Source organism: Charadrius vociferus, unplaced genomic scaffold (assembly GCF_000708025.1).
Source record: "Charadrius vociferus isolate BGI_N301 unplaced genomic scaffold, ASM70802v2 scaffold13, whole genome shotgun sequence".
Classification (NCBI taxonomy): domain Eukaryota; kingdom Metazoa; phylum Chordata; class Aves; order Charadriiformes; family Charadriidae; genus Charadrius; species Charadrius vociferus.
Window position 1 is genome coordinate 3,503,788 of NW_009647763.1, and position 22,031 is coordinate 3,525,818.

Genomic DNA, 22,031 nt, shown 5'->3' on the forward strand with positions numbered 1-22,031 from the left:
CCCTGCTTTTATTTCCTTTACCAGTATCTAGCATTTTCATACCTACAAGCACACACACGTATACATATTCGCGGGGAAAGACTGAATATTAGAGGAGCTGTCTTCTTTTAACAAACATCCTGAAAATCCAAAGACTTTACTCAGTTGACAGGGTGAGTATTATATCCCATCACCGAGCACAGTGCAGGAAGTCACGGTATCTTTTTGCGCTGCAGTCAGAACGGGTTGCTGCCAGAGCAGTGAGATGAACTCCTCTCTTTGTCAGGTGATGGGAATCCAGTTCGTTTCCTATTAATTCTCATTTGTTGCAGTTTAGCGTATTTCCCTCCAGCTCCAGGTGACATATAAATTCCCAAGCAACAATATTCTGCAGAAGCTGCAGAAGCTGTTTCACTACACTCTCTGACCTCGTCATGAAGCTAGACTGCCACACCACATCCCTGAGCAAAGCCACATGCAGCTTCACAGGTCCCCCAAAATGCCTCAGGGATGAGACAGGGTTTACCCTGTATCTGGTACATCAACCAAAACAGGCTAGGGGGGATTAAGAGGAAGATCACATTTCAAAGCCAAGCACCCTTCACAGACATCCTCCTGACAGCCTCAGACCACAGCTTGCAAAAAGATGGTGGATGGAAAACAATCTCTTTGACTACCATATTGCAATGTACTTGGGGATTTTTAAAGTTAAAAACCAGAAAATGTTGAACTGTATTGTGAAATTCAATAACAGAGCTTATTACCGATATGCTTTCTAAAAGACAAGATGCTTAATAAAGCCACTATAGATCTGTGTGGACTTCAGTTTCAGGATCCGCTCGATTTGCAGTCCTACTGGGAATGCACCATAGCAGCCCACATACACCAGTGGACCTATTTACAGTTTACCTGGACTTCAGGACTTTCATGCTGTCTTTCTGTACAGGAATGCATTGCACTCAAGATGATAAAGTATTGAGTGCTTGGGAAGGGATTTAATACTTGTATGTCTGGGATGATCAAAGGACTTAAAGTCCTAACGACTTTTAAGTGGATATAGAGGTGCCTAACTCCCTTCAGCCCTTCTGGATATATCAAGACAGGCTTCAGACTTCAAAATGAATGAGAGGTGCAACAAAACAGCAACACAGGCAAAATCCACTACCTCCTACAAGCTAAAACAGTTGCTAGGGACAAGTCTGTACTGCTTACAGCAAAATATATTCACAGTCTCATTGTGTCTAGTCCTGGGACTGGAAGAAGAGGCGAAAGCTCTGGTCCACACTAGGAAGTAGCAGAGTGCAGTAGGAGGGGAGACAAGCAGGAACAGAGTGAAACTGTTGGTGCTGGATCCCATGTTCACAATACAAGTGAGGTTGTGGGGTTGGAGGACAAGGTTGCTTTGGAATAACCCTGTGTGGTCTCTTTGCTCACTTGAATGCCCACTCACAGTTTAAGCGCACTTGCTGCACTCCTGACGCATGTTTTCTGGTTTAATTGCATCTGAAAACAGTCCAGGTCACTTACTCGAAGACTTCTCTGCAGTGTGAGTCAAAGCACAATAAATGTGACAACAGAGACACACACCTGATCCAAACTAAAATGCTAACAGAGATGCACTTAGGGTGCACAAAAGCAGCCTTCCCAATCCCTTCTCTCTCAGGACTGGCATAAAATAACTGGGGAGAAGAATAAGAGCTCTTCAATAACGGCATCAGCCTCCTCAGAAAGAACAGAAACCTCCGGGATTGACAGAAGATCCTGAATGTATTTAGAGAGCAATGGGGATCTACCTTTAAATTTAAAGACAGGCATTTAACTTGCCAAAGCCAAATGTGCACCAGCACACCTTAGGCTACTGTGGAGAGAGTATCCTGTTGCAAGAGTGTATCCGGTTATTAACTGCCAAAGAAAAAAAGTATATTTTTCTGTATTTTTGTACAATCTACAAAATTAGTTACTTTCCCCATGCTCTTTTCCACTTCCTAAAGAAATAATTTCAGTTGCTTTCTATGTGGTGCTTTCAATGCCAGAGCACTTTACAAGCTCTTTGCACAGGACCACCAAAGTGCATGAACGTTCAAGGGGAAGCAACCTGAAGGGGAGCTAGACCAGCACTGGCCAAAGAGACTAGAGCAAATACATCCATTTCAGCAGAGAAGAAAGAAAACTGGCCTCTTCTGGGAACTGCAGGCAGCAGAAGCACAAAACCACTCTTATTCCTGCAAGGACTGGGAACCCAATGCAGCTTTGAAAGAGGAAGGAGGATTGTAAACTGGTATCTGCATCACTGATGCAGTTGCTAATCATGTTCTGATTTGCAGGATTTCACTTCTCTGAAAGTGAAAAACAGCTTTTATTCCTTTTTCTTCTCTGACAGCTTTCATTTATAGCAAGCTCAGGTGTTATTTGTCTACCCACACACTGAGTATAATAACTTGTGTTTCACCTAAACTCAACTACTGTTTGGCTAAAGTATGTCTTCCAGAAAGGCATCAAGAGGTGAGGAATCCATCTTTCCTTCCTTGCAGTTGTTTGTTGAGATGGGCAATCATCCTCACTTGTCATTTTCTCATGTAAATTTGCCTGGGCTCCGCTTCCAGTGATGTCTGTGTTCAGGTTCCAGTGACCATACTGAGGTGTGGGCTTCTCTCACAAAACACTGAACATGCCACCGGGTTACTGATGCTTTCCGTAGGACAAATTATCTTTTACATTGGGTTTTTCACTGCCACATGCCTGATCCTACCTCAAAAATAAGGTGTTAAAAGCCCATCTGGCATGGTGGACTTTCCAAAAGAAAGAGCTAAGGGTGCTAAAAGAGTCCTCATAATGTGCTAAACGCCTTGCTCGAAGGTGTGCATAACACACAAGGCAAACATTACAGCAAGAACTGTCAGACGGCCAAGGGTGACTGTTACATACCCTTTTGCCAGCATCACACATCCAACACACATCCAAAATCTCTAGTACAGGATGCCAGTGGAAGTGTCTCATGCGGGACGTTAGGGACTGGGGCTCCCTGCACAATGTCAGCTGTAGCGTCTCATATAATCCCTTCCATTTGATACTAAGACATCATGACTGCTAAACTGGTGGCTCTTTATCTTCTTGTTGTGCTTCCTTACTTTGTTGATAGAACTGCTGGCAGCATTTGTATCCTCTCTCAGCTACGCAGTGACTGCCCCTATGAGAGTGCAGCAGGGTTTCAGCATGCCCTTCCTCAAGGACTGCTTAGTCAGCCACCCCTCGCCGCTGCTCTCCCCAACAACTTACCAGGGCATGGGGCCATGTCTAAGATGCGGGAGAAGTATCTGCGTTGCTCTCTCCTACACACATGGCCACTCCCATTGCAGCTCTCCCTTATGCCCCTGAAAAGCTGGGAAGCCACTTTTGGATCTGCCAGCCTGGTGGCATCTCGGCTCTGTTCAGTCCATCCCTGCTTCAGCCACCTTTGCCCAGCTCCATCCCTTGCTTCATTCCCAGGTGCAGGTAGCACATCAGCCTGGCTCCACAGAGAAATTCATCCCAGAGCTCTGGAAATGCTGATTTTATGAGCTCAGGGTTCAATTCTCCTCCTCTGCACAGAAGCACTGCAAATACTACACAACGAGCCACGAAGACTGGTGACGAGGATGCAGGGAGGAGAGCCCTGCTGGGAGGAGGGCAGGGATGCAGGAGCATTGAGGCAGCGGGAGTCTGTCACAGCTTGCCCGGGTCGAACCCACACATATGGGCTGACGAGGCAGGCAGTGAGAGGGCAGCAGCAACATCAAACATGGCAAGGGGAGCATACTAAATAAATAAATAAAAGTAATAAATAAATAGAAAACCCCCATTCCTTAACTCTAAAGACCAGATTTATTTGTGGAGAGAGTGCTTTGTGAATGCTAGGGCCTGTCAAAAGTGCCAAGTCGGCAGTTACTGAGAGCTGATTTACCGAAAGGCAACAGCACAGACAGCAGCTGTGCTAGTTTTGCATATTTCCATTTCCACCCAGACGGTTGCGTCCCTGCCGAAACAGCCAGTCGTGATGGCGCTTTCTGTGGGGCAGACAGCTGCCTGCTCCTGTCACACGACAATATCCTTTAAACTCCAGCCACAGACCCTGATTTTGATGGGTACCCTGCCTTTCCGAGAGGTTCCATTTATTTTAGCATTTTTATTCCATTAAACAATACTTTGGTGATGGGCACTGTACTGCAGTATAAGGGCCTTATGACCTGATCTGGGCTTGATCCCATCTGACAGTCTGGGATGTAAAACATCTTACAGTACAGAAGCAAGCCATGTAAGCTTCCTGGGCCATTTAAAAATAATATAATATAATATATATAATATAATATATATATAATAAATATAATAAAGACAGGGGCAGTTAATGTAAGCCAGCCTAATTTCATTGAAGTTAGTGGAGCTACTTAGGCTTGTACCAAGTGAAGATTTGACACTCAGGCTGACTCTGTTGTAGGTAACTGAATCAACATCCTGTCCTGGTCCCCGTCTATTCCAAATTTCTTGCATTTGTTCCAGAACTTCCCACCAAGGCTCAAAGCTTATGCTTTCTTCTTCTACAAAGCTGTAAAGTTTTTTAAAATCCTATGCACAGATTAGGTAAGAGCTCTTCTTTTGACAACAGGAGTAAAAATATTCTTTCATACTTACTGAATGCCCCACTGGAATAGATTCAGACTGTAAATATTGACCCATGGACAACGCTGGATTATGGTATAAGCCCCTCCGGGGAGACGCTGCTCTAACGGAGGCCATATATCTCTTTTCTCGCCTAGGAGACAAATCTCTTCGAACAGACGTGTCTTTCCCTGGTGACATTGGTCTCCTTGGCGATAGGTGACGTCTTGGTGACACGTCCCGCCTTGGTGATAACTCTCTCCTCAGCACAGCCTCCTTCCGTGGGGAAAGATGCCTCATGGGTGAAATATCTCTTCGGGGTGACAGATGCCTTCTGGGTGACAAATCCCCCTTTGGCATTAAATACCTCTTTGGTGAGTTATCTCTATAAGGTGAAGAATCATAGCCGGGTGACGACTGTCGACTGGAAGGTGAGAGGTCCCTTGGAGACGAACTGGGGTCTAACGAAAGCACATAATCCTCATCCATGCAGCTAGGTATGTCCAACCGGTCTTTATCGGGCTCTGAATCGGTACTCTTACTCTGGAAAAACCTCTGATATTCTGTCATCTGTGAGTCTTCACAGGAGTCGCTTGGTGTTATAAGCTGAGTAACCTGAATGCTAGGTAAGGTGACCAAGTAACTGATGAGGGAGGAGTGTCCCACAGAAAGGGAGCCCTCAGGGGAAGCCCCCTGCGATGCCCCAGCCGAGTTCACCGACAGGGAGGAGAACCGAGGGGGCTGCGGGCTGGTGCTTCTTGATCTGGTTTTTGGTGTCGAGTCTCCCTGAGTATCATCAAAATCATCCTCATCTTCATCGTCATCGTCATTGTCGTCGCCATCCTCGCCGTCTGACTCCTCCGCGTCAGAAAACTGGTGCTCTGCTGACAGGCCTGCCAGGTTGCTACTCTTCTCTGCCTCCTGCTGCATGTCCTCCATGTTTTCTGAAACAGCCACGGCAAGTCAAAACGGTGAGCGCACACCCCACCTCTTACACCTTCCACCACATTCATTCCCCACCCAGCACACCCCCTGCCACTGGGCGCTCTTCATCTGGGATGGCTGCATAAAGCCATTCTTCATAGTCTCAAACCATAACTTTTTCATAATAAAACCTTAAAGCTCTATACTTGAAAGTATAAAAAGCAAATTCACCCTACCCCACCTTGCAACTTTGCTAAGCGTTGCCATCTCTCATCTCTCACATCTAAATTGAAAAGATTGGGAACTTTGTATGAGACAGATGACAACAGGTCATGCTTTTATTTCTAGCTCCTCCTCATGTATCTTAATAAAAAATGTACCTCAGACAAATAGATCGGATTTATTTTTTATACTTCCTGTTTATTAAAAGGATGCCTCTTAATTAAAAAATGCCCCAAATAGTCTTAATATATTTTCCCATGCCAGCCACTGTGCTAAAGTGCAATGAGTCATTTGCATACTCCAGAGGCCATTCCAGCTAAATTAAATGATTCTGACATACCTGCTTCTTCAGTTTCAGCATCATCTACGGATGTCATTGATACTCCAAGCTCCAGGCATTTTTTCATATGTGCTTTAGACTTCATATGTTTTGTCAGATTTCCTATGGATCAGAGATTAATCTAATTAACGGACAACAGCAAAGATCACTCTCCAAGTCAGGTTTTGGTGTATCTTAAATCCGTTATCCTGCAGATGGGGGTTTTAGTTTAAAAAAAAAAACAAACACAACAGACAGGGCTGACTCATCCAGCCCATTGCCCTCAGAGCCTGTTTTAATGAGAGTGGGGTTTTATATCTTCCAAAAAAAAAAAAAATGCTTCAAATAAACTCAAACTCAAGGCCTGAGAGGTACGTAGGCATCTCTCCAGTTTTTCACATGACATTTAGGCACCCCAAAAGAAATCACTTTTGGATGTTATCTATCCCTGGGCTTAGTGTTCATTATATGTACAGATCATACATCAAAGTAAGTCCAATGTACGCCAGCCGTTCAGGGCTCACGCTCCTAGTTCCACAGTGGTACTTTCAAGCTAAGGGCTCTTCCATGTACTTCACATGCAGGTTCCAAATATTCAGTGTGTTTGAAGCATTTTGAAGCAAAAGTGCCCCACAACAAAGATATTTATGGGAGACTTCTCCATACAAGTTTACCGCTTATCTACAATCTCTGAACTGAGAGGAGCTGTACAGCATTCACCTGAGATGTGGGAAATCCAAGTTCAGGTCCCTGCTTTGGAGTACGGATCTGAACCAGACACAGCAGGGATTTGAAATCAGATCTCCCATTCCCCTGAGGGAGCAATCTAACAGTAGACTATTGACTTTCTGGAGTGCCTGTCTTGGTCTGTTTTTTCACAGATAAGAAAACTGGGTTGAGACTGGCCCCGAGAGACATTTCATGGCAAAAAATCTTGAGCACAAAGCACAGGCTGGAGAAATGAGAATATCGCTCTAATCTATTAACCACTTCAATCACATTTGCAGCACCCAACAGGGAAAGCATGGCACAAGCAAACCCAACTTGCTACCAAGACATGGTGCTTCTTAGCAGAAGGAAAGCACTCTGTGAATGTACCTATGCTGCTTTTGGGACTCCAACCAGTGTCTCCAGATGGTACATGTGGCACACGCAAGCTGGGGACAGGAACACTGTACCACTCTGTTGGATAGTGGAGATGTGCTTAGAAGCTCACAAGCCAGGCTCTTTTCCTCTGACTTTCAGTGCCAGCTAGTTCAAATAACTCCCTTCTCAGTAAGAGTTTCTTTTTGTGACTGTGCACTGCATGAAAAGTCTAACTTGGCCACTGATGGCTCTGGACAGCTAAACACTCAGGATATACACTGAAAACCTACGTACCTCTGAAAGTCTGTCCCCTACTGTTCTCAGCAAAATAGCAACAATAGTTATGAGGCTGACAATTGTTCATAAGCAGCAATACACCAGTTAAATGCTTCTTGTACTTCAAAGGCTAACTTAGTCTCTTCCTACTCATGCCCTTCTTGTGCAATAGCATACCACCTCCTCCCTGTTTCTTCTTTCTCTGCAAGAAATACCAGCCTCAGCAAGCAATTTCACATTTCTTTCCATGCCATCCCTGCTTCCTGGAATGTCCTCTCTGAACACAGCTGCAAAACCACAATCCTCCTTCAAGTCCCTCCTTAAGACCCATTCCTCCAGCAATGTCAAATGTAAACAATGATCCAAGAACAGCTCACCAGATTGTCTATTGGGAGTACAAACGAGCAGCTCCTTGTCTTTGTCTCTACACCCCCATGAAAGTTCTCATCTTAAATTAGGTTGATGGGTCTACTGCCATCCATCAGCTATTCCCATCTTTGGCAGAGGAAGAAGTGCTGGAGTCATGGAAACTATTACAATTCTCAATCCTCAAAACAGCCATGAAGCTGCACTGGGATCTTGAGAGAAATTTCCTTCAGCTTCCTCTCTCCCCCTTCAAGTAAGTTCAGCGCACTGGGACCAGAATCCATTTCCCTTGTCTGCCAAAGGGAAGCTAAAAAACTGAGAATGTAAGGCTCATTTGGGCTCTGCTACAGAGAAATGCTACCAAAGAACAGGATTTTTTTTCTTTTAAGGAGACAGTTGCAATGCAAATCCGAATTCCAAAGAATATCATTATCTGTGGCCTCAGGGTGACAAATGGAAGCTTATTTCTGTGCTGATAAATACATGTGAACACAAGCTATCAGATCTCTATTCATAATTAATGCCACAGTGGATGGAGTGGCCCATCTGGGAGACATACATTATTTATAAACTTGAAACTGACCCACTGTAAAGCCCGTGAAGGCATGTTTTCCTCAGCAGCTGATGCTCTGCTTCTACATTATGTCATAACAAGTGTACTCTCCCGGTAGCATTTATGTGTTGCTGCAATTAAAATTTGCACCATGTAACAATTTTGGCACAAATTATTATTTGTAAGGGCGGTTCTTAAGCTACTACATTTTCTCTGCAGACAGATGGACCAGCCAAGAGCCTATAGCTCTTAATGAAGCTATCCAAGGAGTCTCGGAGTCTCACAATATCCCTGGATCAATTAAACAGAAGACAAAAACCTCTCTCATGAAGTCCTGTATACATAAACACAATAATTTTATTCTGAAGAAGATTCTCTCCTTGCTTGCAAAGGATGCTTGGATTCCAGATGGCAAAATAGCTCAATATTTGTTTGGGAAGCAGCAAGAGTTCAGCAAAAAGGGTCAAGTACCTTTAGTTTTGAAGGCAAAATTGCACAACTTGCATACATAAGGCCGGACATCAGTATGAGTGCGGATATGTTTTTTGAGCATGCTTGGCTTTTTGCAGCGAATTCCACATTCTTCACAAATGTACTTTCCTCGGCCACGACCTCTGACATAGACATAATCCTCATTTGATTTATACCTGTTGGAAGAGAGCAAGCATTTAAATCATACAGATTCTATGTCACATACATGCACAAACATCACCTCTATGCATCTGATCCTGATCCTGTATGTATCTCATCACAACAAATCCACAGAAGTCCATAGGAACTACTGAATTTTCAGTCTGGAACTCACAAAGTATTTGTCTTTTAGGAAATGCACTGGTCCCAAAGTGTTTTAACAATACGAGACTGAGGGGTCGCAGTATGAGAATTCTATAAACACCTTGTCAGGAAACAGATTAGCTACTATTCCTATAGATGCAGCACAATTCCAAATACAAGTGTGCAGGTTGGATTTATTTCAGCTAACTGTAGTCTTGTACAATGCAGCCATCTACCATCACTGAAAACAGTGTCGTTTTGCAGCACGGTTCATTTAACTATTTTAGTTTATTTATCCCTTGGGATCAGATAAATCACATCCTGGAAAGGCCCATTTCTCCCTATTAAGCATAAAGAGAATGCAGACAACTAGCAAGGATGTACGCATTTACACTACATATGCCTGAAGTTCCCAAAGATGGATCCCTCCCTAAGGGACACCAAGTTGAGTTCACTCAGGTACGTGCTGCTTTAGAAATAAAACGGGAAACTTCCAAACTGCACACTTAGCAGAAAGCTGTTAAAGGAATTTTTCTTAGCACAGGCGTAAGTGTTCCATGCTATTTTTGCTGATTACATTGTGTGCAGTTAGATAATAAATAAGATATGCAAATCTATGTAAAGCTGTACATTGCATTTAATATCATGATAAATCGTTAATACTGAAATCTAAAAGGGCCCAGGGGATCTGCTCATGCTGTTCTGAGGTTTGAAGAGCACTGGGCATTCCCTAGAGGGAGAATTTCATCCTCATTCACCCAAAGCAAAATCCAGAAATTGCACAAGCTGAGAAATAATATTTTTTCTGCCCCCTGTCCTCCATTGCCCTCTCCCTAAGCAGCACAAAGTTCTTTCAGTCACCCTGCAGATGCGCAGCCCACAAAATATCATTGGTACTGACAGTCAGCACTTTAAATAAATAAGGGACTGTGTGAAAGATTCTGTTAATGTGATGATAACTCTACAAGAAGGAAGTGGCAATTTTTGGGTTACAGGGCTGAAGCATTTTTCAAATGTGCTTTTCTTAGATGAACACTTCTTCCATATGTTCAGCTATATCACTGGCAATACACATACTGAAGTTAATGTCTTAGAAATACATAAAACATTGTCCTGTTCTCATGTCCATCTTGTTATCTATTAAACATGTCAGCTCCCCTTTCAAGTGCAGATGCCTAAATTCAGGTCTTTTCATCTTCTTTCCAATATAGTTGGCACTCTCCCTTTTTCTTCATTGTCCCATGAGCAAAACTGGCACAGTCTAATATTATTTAATATTTAGCCATCTCTCTAGCAGTTTTTTTGGTATAACATTTCTGGTATTCTGCTTTTCTGTCTGCCCCACGTCCCAGGTTCTCCTTCACACACGCATGCCAATGACTCGTAGTCATCTCTTTATCCACTACTTCATCAACTACCTCCAGGCTTTCCCCCCCAGACAGAAAAAAAGTCCAATATTGTTTGAAAGACTGCCATTTTATCTTCTTTTCATCTCTCCTTACAGTCTGATTTTGCTGGGATGGAATCTACCATATCACCCCTGATTGATACTGGTAAGATAAATGCTGTGTTATAACATGTGCTTTTCTGTTGCTCCATTTCTGCTGTTCCTCTGCCTGACCTCCTTCCACCAGCTTCTGTCACCTGTCAGATCCTATTGGGCACAAAGACAATTAGACAAGATCTGTCTCTTCATCATTCATACGGACGGTTCTTGGCCATAACTGACCTTGACTCTCTAAGTACCTTTCACCATAACAATGACTGCAAGAGAAATTAAATGCACAAATTTGACATTTAAAGAAGGCTTGGTCCAAAAACTGGAACACCAGAAGACTGAGTCTATGGTGGTTGTATTTCTAGCCTCCAGGAATATTAGATCTTGCTATTAACTCATGCCTCTCTCAAAGCCTTCAGCAATTTCCCCGTCTCCGCTACATAACTTTCATATAAGGACTACGGTCACTGCTGCTCTGAGCTTGTTTTGAATGGGACTCTAGAGTTAAAAAGTAATTAACTAACTGTACTGCAGCAAGTATTGAACTTCAAATTGCTGCTTTTCTTTGAGGAACACTGCTTCATATCCCATCAGGGTTTTGCAGTCACAGATGATGGAAAGCAGATTTTGTGATTCAGATCATTTCATTCAAATCAAGCCACCTGCCAGAGGTAATAATATGGTTGTTAGCTTCTTCCTTCAAAACCCCCTCTGCTGCGATGCTTACAAACTGCTCTTGACGGGCTTTGGTGCAGCGAGGTGGTGATGTGCTGTGACATCTTTTCACCTCAACTCGGTTCATTCCGTTCCTTCAGCTTCTCGCTCATCCCCGGCCCCATCTATTTGCTTTTTGCCCACCTGCCATACAGGCGCTCCGCTGCCCTGGCACAAGGCAGCTGCACGACTGCCCTTCCCTGCCCAGCGGACGGGCTTCCCACAACCTAAACACTCTGATAGCTACAGATCTTTCTCAACTATAGATTCTGAATTGCCTTCTCCACACTTACAAAAAAAAAGCAATCAAGAAGCCTAAGCAGATCTACTCCCCGAGACAAACGAAAAACAAAATGGAAATACCCTGCCGAAACAAGGTACCACCATGCACGCTTGCCTGTCCAGGGGAGAAAACGCGAAACAAAGAGGACAGACATTCACTGCATAGTTCAGTGCACCACTTGTACATGCTGAGATGATACGAACATGAGCTTGGCGAAAGTAGAGCAGAACAGAGTACAACAGAACAGCTCTACAAAAAGCAAGCAAGACAGAAACCCACCCATGTTAAAAATTAGCTTTCAGAAGCCATAAACAAAAAACTGAAGAGGAGGACAAATTCAATAGTCAGGACAGAAAACAATGAAAGACGCAGTTATAATATGTAAATCATATTAGATCCATTTTTAAAATAGCCAAGCTAATGAAAAGAATGAATCTACCCTTCCACAAATAATTCCTATGTATGATAAAACTATGATTTATAAGGAGAGAGTGGACCCATTAACACTACATCATCTCATTCACTGTGCTTTGGAGGTTATATGCTCCTATTGGGGAAGTCCCAGTCTATTGCACAGATTATTTGTGTCCCTCCCTCTCCAGAAATTAATGTGCACATTAAGGTTTCTTACTTTTTGTTCTACTCAAAGGATACCTAAACATAGCCAAGTATTACTAGGAGACATTTCCAGGTGACATGTGAATTATATACCTTTACACAAATAGTTTCATAGACCTTACTGGAGTACAGGGAAACTTAAAACAGTGTAAGTAACATACAAAGTTTCTTAAACAAGGTGTTAGATGGTAGAGGTGTCTTATAGAGTGACCTGTTGCAGCTCACACTGATCTGAATCCTCCTTTAAGTTGCTTTTCTTAACACACTTTTACTCTTCTGACCTCTTATTATGTAGCTTACATCAGTGCAGACTATCTTCAGCTGGGTGATCCAATTTCAGAAATGATGCATAGTGGGAAGCAGGCAAATTTTATACTTCAAAGTGGGTGTGAGCTGAAGCAACAACTCTTTAAATTTCTTGTAATGTTAGGCTCACCCCTGAATTTGGGTCACTCTTGTGTAGCCAGCCAACTGGCTTGGGTACTAGGACAATGTACAACAACAGAGAACAACCAGAATTGGGGTGTCTGGGCCAGCACGCCATAACAATCTCAAAAATAATATTTTCAGTCTTTCAGGGAAGATGTCGGCTATACTTCTCCAGTGTTGCAGACTACAGAGAAATTCCAATGTTCATTTCATGGAGACTATCCAAGCAGAGCCAAAACACATAATGTTAATGAAGGACAACTGAGATTTTAAAGGGTAAAAACTGATGGGAAAAGGAAATGGATGTACAAATTTCTCACATCTCCACCCTGACCTATTTAGTTACCCCAATAAAGCAGTTGCTGTGAGACCATTTGAGTTTGGTAAGACTGAAAAACACGGCTTGTTCAGCCACCTGACAATTCAATACTAACGACTGGCAAATTAATTGCATCATGTCAGAATTCTGTAAAAGAAATAAAACAGTATCTTCCATTTTAGAATGTACTGCAGAGGCAAACAAGTGTCCATTTCATTTGCTTTTTACAACAAGTCTTATAAGCCTCAAAACAATGCTAATGAGCTTTCAGGTCTCCTTTTTCTCCTCTCTTTGTTACTTGTTTCTGTTGTCGCCTGACTGATAGATGGCCACAGTAAAATTAAACATTATTTTACCAACCATACATGACAGATCTATGGATTAGGCTTAGATGCCATAGATTTCACTATGATCTTATACTTTATCTCAAAAACCTGATTTTAGTAAATAATAAAAAATTACAAGAATAAGAGTAAGCATGCCTAACTAATTGCATTAAAGTGAGTGGAGGTACACAGAGTCTAAAAATGGAAAGATATACTCATGCAAGCCATTAAATACAAAGAAATGGTATAGAAAATAACAAAATGTTAACTGTTTATCCATTTCTTTATGACCTAAGGAATGAAAGTAATAATTTTGACTGAGTGCTTTCACACAGATAGAAAATATAATTGTCCTAATAGCAAAGTAGAGCCAAGAGTAAGTATACAGGTATCCTGCAGTTTGTTTTAAGACTGACATATACACAAAAAAGAAGAGGCTTGGGAGCTACAAGACATGGCAGGAATACAGGAGACTGTTCACATCCTAAATTCATATTCATTTTCAAATCTCTTTAAAATGACAGGCTGAGCTTGAAATTTCCAGTTGCATTTTCTTACCCTCCTTCAAAGATTTTAATTCGTATCGGCTCAGTTTGTTTGGATGTAATGTCTTTATCTCCATGAATGTCTCCTTTTACTCTTTCTTTTATAATATTCCCCACTACTTTCTTTTCAAGCTTGCTGCCAAACAAGAAGAATGGCTCGTGTTTCATCTGTAGAACAAAGTCAAGGAAGGGTGTTACTGCTGGAGCACACAATAAACGCACACTTCATTTCAAGTACTTTTAACATTCCAAGTCAAAGTCAAACTCTCATTTTGGTGCAACTTTATACGATGAATTAATTTGTCCCATTTAACCTGAAAGAGAATAAGAGAGGGGGCAGCATGGACAAATTTTTACAAGAGTCTTGACAGAAAAGCCAGCACCATAACTTTCCTCAGAAAAAAAAATCATGGAAAATAGAGATGGAAAAGCCTTAGAAGATAATTTATTCCCATTACAGAATTTTCCCTGGCACCATTATCTAATGCTTAGACCGTGAGGAAGAGTCAGTATGTAAAAGACATTAAATGGATCTGAAGATCCTTACTCAATTTTAACTTGATCTTTAGTTATAAACACGTGTGGATGTTTGTGTCTGATACTGTTCGAATCAGGACAGGGCAAAAACAAAGGACAAAATAAAAGAAGATAATGTATCAGGCTCTGGTACACATGATGGGAGGGCTTTAAAAGCCTCACTGTTTACATCTGATTTTGAAAATGGAGATAGAGACAGCAGAAGTAGCAGAGCTTGCAAAAGGGTAAACTGAGGCTCAAACGTTGTCATGGGAAGATCTCAATGTCTGATTTCCCACCGGGGAATTTTTTTTTTAAAAAAAAAACATTAACTTACATTTCATAGTTTACTAATATTTTCTCAAATAGAGGTATACTAATTTCATTTTATTAAAACCTCTTATTTACCTGAGCAAACTGCTTCCATGCACTTGATGATGTCAGTTTACCAGCTCCAGGTCTATGCATAGCAGCCAGAGTGTAGATTTCCGTGGTGTTTTTTTGCTTGGACCTTAAAAGTGCTAAAGTGGTCTTTGTACTTAGCCCAGATGGGTTTGGGTTACATGAACTTATACACCAGGAAGCATAAACAGAAGATTTGAGGGTTGGTTGCTGAATGTAATTGGGTTTTGTGTAGTTTAAGAAACACCAGCTCACAGTAGTAGTAGTGCGCAGACTTGGGAACTGAAGGATCTGCTGAAAATCTGCTACGTCTGTCAGGAGAATGGTTGAGCCTGTGAATTTCCCACTGGTGTTGGATGACATCTGGACTAACATACCAAGAGGCAATTTTTGATGTTTCAGTTGGTCTTCTGGCTGAATTTCTCCTGGTGGCAAGGAAGACCTCTGTGGACTCATGCTCATATCTGAGGCTGTTTCATCCACATCCAGTTCTTCTGGCGAGTCTCTTCCTTCAGAAGGGCCACTGGACTTCTGCCCTGGTGACGCGGAATCAAAACTGGAGAGCTTCTCCCTGCTCAGTGGGAAAGCATCAGCTGTTGCCATGCTAACAGGTGGGAAATCTTGAGATGATGAAGACGACAGTGGTGAAGAGGATGACACAGATGGCAGACTTTCTTTTGGCTCGGTAGCACAGCTCTGCCTTACTAGTTGAGGCTTCTGCATTCTTGGAAAATCTTTCTTTATATCTGAGTTAGTTAACTCAACTGCACTTAGCTCCTCAACAATCTGCCCATACATTTTTTCTTCTTTGACTCGTTTCTGCTGCTTGGTCTCCATGAAGAGCTCCAAGCTGCTGGCAGGTGAAAGCATTCGTTTGCTTCCTCCCAAGGTAGAAACCATGTCAGAACTCGAAGGCAAACACAGGGGAATGGGTGGCTCCAGTCCGAGTGGTAGTGTCTGCGGCACCTTCCACAAAGGATACTTTTCTAGCCCTCCATGCTGACCCAACATCTGAGCTATGTTAAATCCAATTCCTTGCATGGTTGCATTAGTTGCCAATGTTCTTTGAGAAACAGTCTCATCAACTTTACAAATTACAATCGCAGGACTGTTACTCTGTCCGAGGATCTGGGAGATGCTTGTGTACATGACACTACCATAAGATGGCACGTGGGTTTGAATCCTGACGGGAACAACTGTTCCTGGCAAAGACTGTACAGATCCATCATCTGGGGAGTCAAAATCTGTCTGAAGATGTTGCTCAGAGGAGGTATCTGTTGGTTTAATGCTATGGTCTGACTGGTACTTAGCAAGAGTATTTTTTGAATACTGCCCAGATGTTCCTGAGTAATGCTGGTACGCTTGCTCTTTAGCGTGCACATAATCAGCTGGTTTCTTTCCAATAAGCTCTGGCGCATGTTCCAGGTGATAACTTGGAGGAACGTCTGTTTGGAAAGGCTGTTTGACATAAGATTTCTGCAGCTGTTGTACAAAATGGTGCTGGAAATGCAGAGGCTCTGTGCATGACTGCCACAAGACAGGCTGCTGAGATGGTGGCAAGTGAACCATGCAGACGGCTGGATATGGGAACTGAAACAAGGTGCTATGAATAGGGGGAAATGGGACTTTTTCCTGATGTGCAAATAGCTGCTGCTGCTCTGATGGATGTTTGTTAGGAATATAAGGTGCTTGCTGGATCAAGGGAGTCCGTAACATTTCCGGGCTGTCTGCAAGAAGAGCCTGTTGCTGGGCAAGGTGGGATGAGCTATTACCAAGTTGAGCACAAGAGCCAATAGTCTGTTTTCCAGAGTCATCTACCTGAATGGGCTGAAGTACAGAGGAAGGGGAGTGATGCCAAGCAAGCTGGGAGGAGCGAAGACCAGCCTGTGCATGTTCCATCTGTTCCTGCTTTATACTTTGTTCTGTGCTCTGATCCGTCTGAGAAATCTCTGGAAAACCACTGAAGGAAGCCTGGCGAACCAAGAAGCATTTCTTCCTTTCTCGGGATGGAGACAGTGCCGTAGTAGGTGTCCCAGCTGAAGAGGCATGAGACAGGTTCCCATAATCAAAGGATTTACTTCGGATCTCTGGGATTTCAGCAGCATGAGGACAGGGCATCTGTTCAGACGAGCAGCGTCTCATTTCCCTCTGATGGTGATGCCCAGGGACGGAAAGTGAGTAAGCACCAGCTGGAACTGTTAAAAACTCAGACTGTTTTCCAAACTCATCTTGTTTGGGAGGTGTGATGAACTTCATACTCTCTTCTCTTTCAAAGGACATTGAAAAACTCGAACTGTGGGACAAATTACTTTCTTGGCTAGGGCTGCGAGAGAGGCTTGTACCTGTGGACTCAAAGCTGGATTCTCCAGAGGAGTGGTCCATGTCAGCCAGTCGTAAACGCTTCTTTTTGGGTGGTAGCTTTTCAGCTGGAAGTTGAGATAGGGTTTCACTTCTCTGGGGCCACTGGAATTCTTCAGTGGGTCTCTCCTGCTCTTTACTCTGCACTTCTTTGTCTTTCTCAGGCTTATCTGGCTCCTCCGTGACACGAATTTCAGGTACCTGTATGTTGTGCTGGCGAACCAACCTGGGCTGCATATGATACGGCTGAGGCTGTTGGGATGGAGACGGCTTACTGGTGTCAGCATTTTCCATTTGTGGAGCTCGGTCTGGGCTCATTGGGGACTCACAAATCTCGCTCTCACATGTTTCAGATGGTGAATAGATCTTTTCCTGCTGGCATGCAATATGTTCTGTAGATTCAGACCTTTCAAATGAGTTTGGCCTGCTCAACGAGTTTGTGTGCTGAATGACAGAGATGACATTTCCAGGGGGCTTTCTAGCCAGTGATTCTGCAGTCTTTTCTTGCTCTGCAGTTAAGGAGGAGTCTTCCAGAGAAGCTGCCGGGCTTCCAGACTGCAAGTAAGGCCTGCAGATTTCAAAACGCTCCGCATGGCAATGGGCAGCATTGTCCAGGCCTTGAAGGGCAAATCCACTCCTTGGCACTTCCTGAATTTGGGATTTGGGATCAAAGTCCAAAGGCTGAATTCCCCCAGTGGTGCCAGTCGTACTGCTGCAAAGCATGGGACTGTCTTCCTCATCTCCAACACTCTCCTCTTTCCTGCGCTTTCTGTTTTCAAAAGTTGTTCCAAGCATGGATGGCACGGCCTGAGATTGTCCAAGTGGATCAACAAAGTACTCTCCCCCCTTGTTCATCCCACCTAAGGATGGTGAGTCCCTGTAGTTCTGCTTCTGAGCTTCAAATTCTTCCCACTTTCTGTAGTGCTTTCCACTGGCATCATAGTCATAAAAGGTCTTGTCTCCTTTCTTCTCTTTTAAGGATGGTCCTTTGTCACCTGCTGTCTGTCTGCTGGAAGCAATAATGATATTTTTCCCTGGTCTTCCATGATAGTCCGAATCTGAGTGTCCCTCCTGCACAGAGGGCAGTTCAAAGGCAGCCTGTCTTCTCAACATCCTTTGGTGGGATATCCCCACTGTCCCAGGATAAAATACATCATCTGAGCCAGTCATCTTCTCATCAAAGGAATGGCTTCCCCTCAGAGATGGGGGAATACTTAGGCTGTTTGCAGAAGAGGTTGGCATGGAGTTACTTCTAATAAGAGGAGAGGAATCTACTGGGGGCTCTAGAAGGACGGGCATGTCACCCTGCTGACTGACTTGGTACAGGTTGGATTCACTTTTGATGGATGAAGCGGCGGTCTGGGATTGTCTAGATTCTGTATTGCTGCCTGGATAAACTTGCGCAGACTTAATAGTGCTCAAATTACTGGAGTCAATGAGTTCTTCTTTATTTGGAGTCAGCTGAGAAATATGTTCCTCGAGCATCTTGATATCTAATCTGTTATTTAAAAGAGGTAATGGCTCTGCTTTGCCCTTTCTACCCATTAAACTGTGTTCCTGATTTGTTGTGGCTACTGTTAGTGCTGTCCTTTGATTAATCCTGTAGAACTTCCCAAAGATGATCTCTTCGTAAGACTTTGCATTAGTATTTGGTGGGCTAATTTGCTGCTCAGCACTTTCTGAGCGGGAAAAATAACCAGAGTCAGTGCTTCCTTTACTGTGTGGGCTCAGGAGGTTTAACGACTGCTCAGAATCTTGCCCTTTCTTCTCTGACAGTCTTAGTGCAAGTCGCTGTTTAACTGTATGAGAGTCATCAGACTTGGTACTTAAGGACGGGGTTTGCAACATATCAGAGCCAATATATGGTGAACTCTCACTGGGTAACTGAATTCCACTTTTAGGGATAATCAAAATGGGCACTTTCATTGGCCCAACCAAGGACTCTTCCATGGAGGAGTGAAAACTGCTCCTGCTAGCGATGTCCAGGGGGAGCTGTGGGACGGGGCTCAGTTTGTCAGACCCTTCCACTAGGAGCGGGGTCTCCTCATCAGTGTCTGTGCTCTGCTCGCCATCTGAATGTATTTCAGCTTCCACATCGATGTAACTGGCATCTAGGTCCAATTTAGAGACTGCTGACTCTGTGAAAGGTACCAATCCTGCTTTAATTGCATGGGCATGTGACTTCCTGTGCTTGTAAAGGTTGCTCTTTGTCTTGAAGGAGAAACCACAAGGAACACAAGGGTACGGTCGCTCCCCAGTGTGAGACCTAATATGCTTTTTAAGTACACTAGGTTTGGCACAAGCCCGATTACAGTAAGGACAAATGTACTTGCCAGGCTTTTTGGGTTTGTGCTCCTTTTTGTGAGCATCTTCTGATTGTTCTAAAGACTTCTGTGAATATTGGCTGTATGCAGGGTTCAAACTTGAAATCTTCTTCCTGGAGAAACCTCCACTATGGCTATGCATATGAAAAGGAAACAAGTCCTCTGAGGCAACTGATTGCAAGTGGCTAGGAAACTGCCACGGAGGGCCTTCCAAGCTCTGATGTGGCTTTATGTTGTGCAAGAAGCCTTGTGGCAATGAATGCTGTGGGAAAGAAAGTGAATGTTGACATGAGTAAGGACTTGGACGATGCTGTGGATATTGCTTCTCCGTGACTTGCTGTGCAGCTTCGTTCGATGATACCAGTTTCCCAGAACTAAAAAGTTGTGCTGATGCTGTGTTTCCAATTTGCTCGTGATCTATTTGCGGTTGCCTCTGTACTTCTTGATTGCCAAAAGTGCTCATCTTAATAACAGCTGAATGTTCTTGCCTCCATCTACTTGGTACTTTAGCAGTTTCTCCAGACCTTGAGGTAGCTTTTTGCCCTATAGCTGTGTCCCCAGAGTCCATTTTGTTACACAAGGTCTTAAGTGCTAGTTCACTTGAAAGCTGTGCAGACACATGGAGTGTGTCCAAAGCTGTGCTTTTTAAAGTTTTGTTGCTCCCATTTTTCCAGGGCTGTTGCAAGTTCACAGACTTTTCTTTCTCTTTGGAACTTTCCACGCAGTAGTCTATAGGCATTAGATTTGTGTCTGTACACTAATGTGAGTATTAAACAGTTCTGTTCATGGCAGGAACTTTCCTAAGCAGTTTATTATACATTTGCAAAGACTTGTTATAGCATTTGGACATTTTCCATTGTTATTAAATACTGAGATGCAGAATGACCCAGGGATATTGGTGATCTACTAGAGCAAAGTTCTCTTCATCTCTTCCATGGTGACACAGGTATCTGTAAGGAAAAAGCACAAACAAAGAAACCACACACACCAATTAATACAGCCATGCAAAATAACACCGATGCAGTCAGTTGCACGTCCATTGAGCCTTTCATGAAAAGTATTGAGGGACTGAAGTAAAGGTAACTACATTTCACAAAACCCCCTTTTGTGAGGAGACACAGTAAAGACTGGGTCCAGAGATTGCACACAAGCATAACAGCTACTCAGTAAAAGCCCTAGGAAGAGAAAACAGGGATCTACACTTTCCAAATTGAATAGTAGCTTTGGAAGGCTTTCTGGGGACAGTTTAAAGGCTCGACTTTCAAAGCTCTCTCAGCAAATCACTGCTGAAAATAGAGTCCTAACACCGTGGGTGGGAATTACTTTATCCGGTATTACTGACCTACAGTTCAGACATGCACTTTTGTCACCTGGTCTTCCTCTAAAGTCAGAGAAGGGTGATCAGTATTTACAGAGGAGAAATCTTTCCATATCATGATGGGTGCTTCAGACATAGAGGATGTCTACGCACATGGCCTTCCACCCTGGAGATGCCTGTTTCTCACTGTCAGCTAGGCAGAAATCCTAGATGACTACCTTGGAGTATGTACCAAAGTTTAAGATAGCTAAAGTGAGCTACTTCTTACCTTAGATCAACTAACTGGTTTTACAAAAAGGTGTTGATCACCCTTTTAAACTACTTTTAAACAGTGAAAAGACAGACATCAAATAAGCATTCTAAACACAAGACTACTGGTACCTTTTCACATCTTCCAATCACTATATTACATTTTAATGAGAATGCCTTGCTAAAGGTAAAATATGTATTAGAGAAATGAGCTATGACTGTGTTTATGTGACTTTAGTATTTTAGATTTCAAAGTCGAAACATTTCGATCCAGCTATGCATGCACCTTTTATGCTTAAATGCAATAGGTTTCCACAGTCCTATTATAAAGAAGAAAAACTCAGAGGTAGTATTTTCACAGACAAGTAGAGCATTTGAATTTGAAGAACAATGTAGGCTTCCTGCTTCCATATTATCCAAACACAGGATATTTTCTGGATGAAACTGAGAATTACAAAGGCAGTCACAATTTTACAATAGCAAGGAAACATTAAAAAAAGAAGTATTAGAGATACAGGAATATTTTTCATTCTTAGAATGGAAAAATTGAATTTGACTTGAAGAAACATTAGCGAAGTGCAGGAAAACACACAGGGAATGGGAATATAAAACAATTACCTGCATCTTCTAGGCATCTAATAGGCATGACTATCTTCGAATTTCCTGTAGAAAAAAAAATACAATCATAAGAAATTCTTGATATTAAATATAGATACTGAAGGAAGTCTCCTATTCTTTACAGTAGAGGGCTGAAAATTGCATTTATCCATCCACTGAGAAAATTTCTCAGTGGGTCTCAGAGGTCTGAGCAACCACATTTGAAGAATAGTGAGTGATAGTCTTTTTAAAATGTTTATGTCTCTAGTGTGTAGATGAGTAACTGCAAGTCCAAACGAATGCAGTGTCACCTTCCTGAATCGGTAAAGAGTGAGCTGCCAATGTCCCTCTTCATTCCTATGCCTTTGCTAAGCCTGGATTATCCCTGAATCCCATTGGCAAAT

The 22,031-nt window shown here is 42.9% G+C and overlaps 1 protein-coding gene across 2 annotated transcripts in view; it reads right to left on the reverse strand.

The window, feature by feature from the left end:
- HIVEP2 (human immunodeficiency virus type I enhancer binding protein 2) overlaps positions 1–20,202 on the reverse strand; it is a 24,018-nt gene extending 3,816 nt beyond the window's left edge. Inside the window, exons 1-6 of one of the 2 annotated variants that reach the window (XM_009882308.1) lie at positions 14,788–20,127; positions 13,877–14,031; positions 8,829–9,004; positions 6,098–6,199; positions 4,645–5,555; positions 362–367 (exon numbers count right to left, since the gene is read on the reverse strand). In XM_009882308.1, coding sequence (XP_009880610.1) covers positions 362–367; positions 4,645–5,555; positions 6,098–6,199; positions 8,829–9,004; positions 13,877–14,031; positions 14,788–20,031 — 6,594 coding nt within the window. In that variant the 5' untranslated portion in view covers positions 20,032–20,127. Of the gene's footprint in view, positions 1–361; positions 368–4,644; positions 5,556–6,097; positions 6,200–8,828; positions 9,005–13,876; positions 14,032–14,787 lie in introns of both variants that reach the window. The other variant, XM_009882306.1, reaches the window with a different exon arrangement.
- Positions 20,203–22,031: the final 1,829 nt, after the last annotated feature.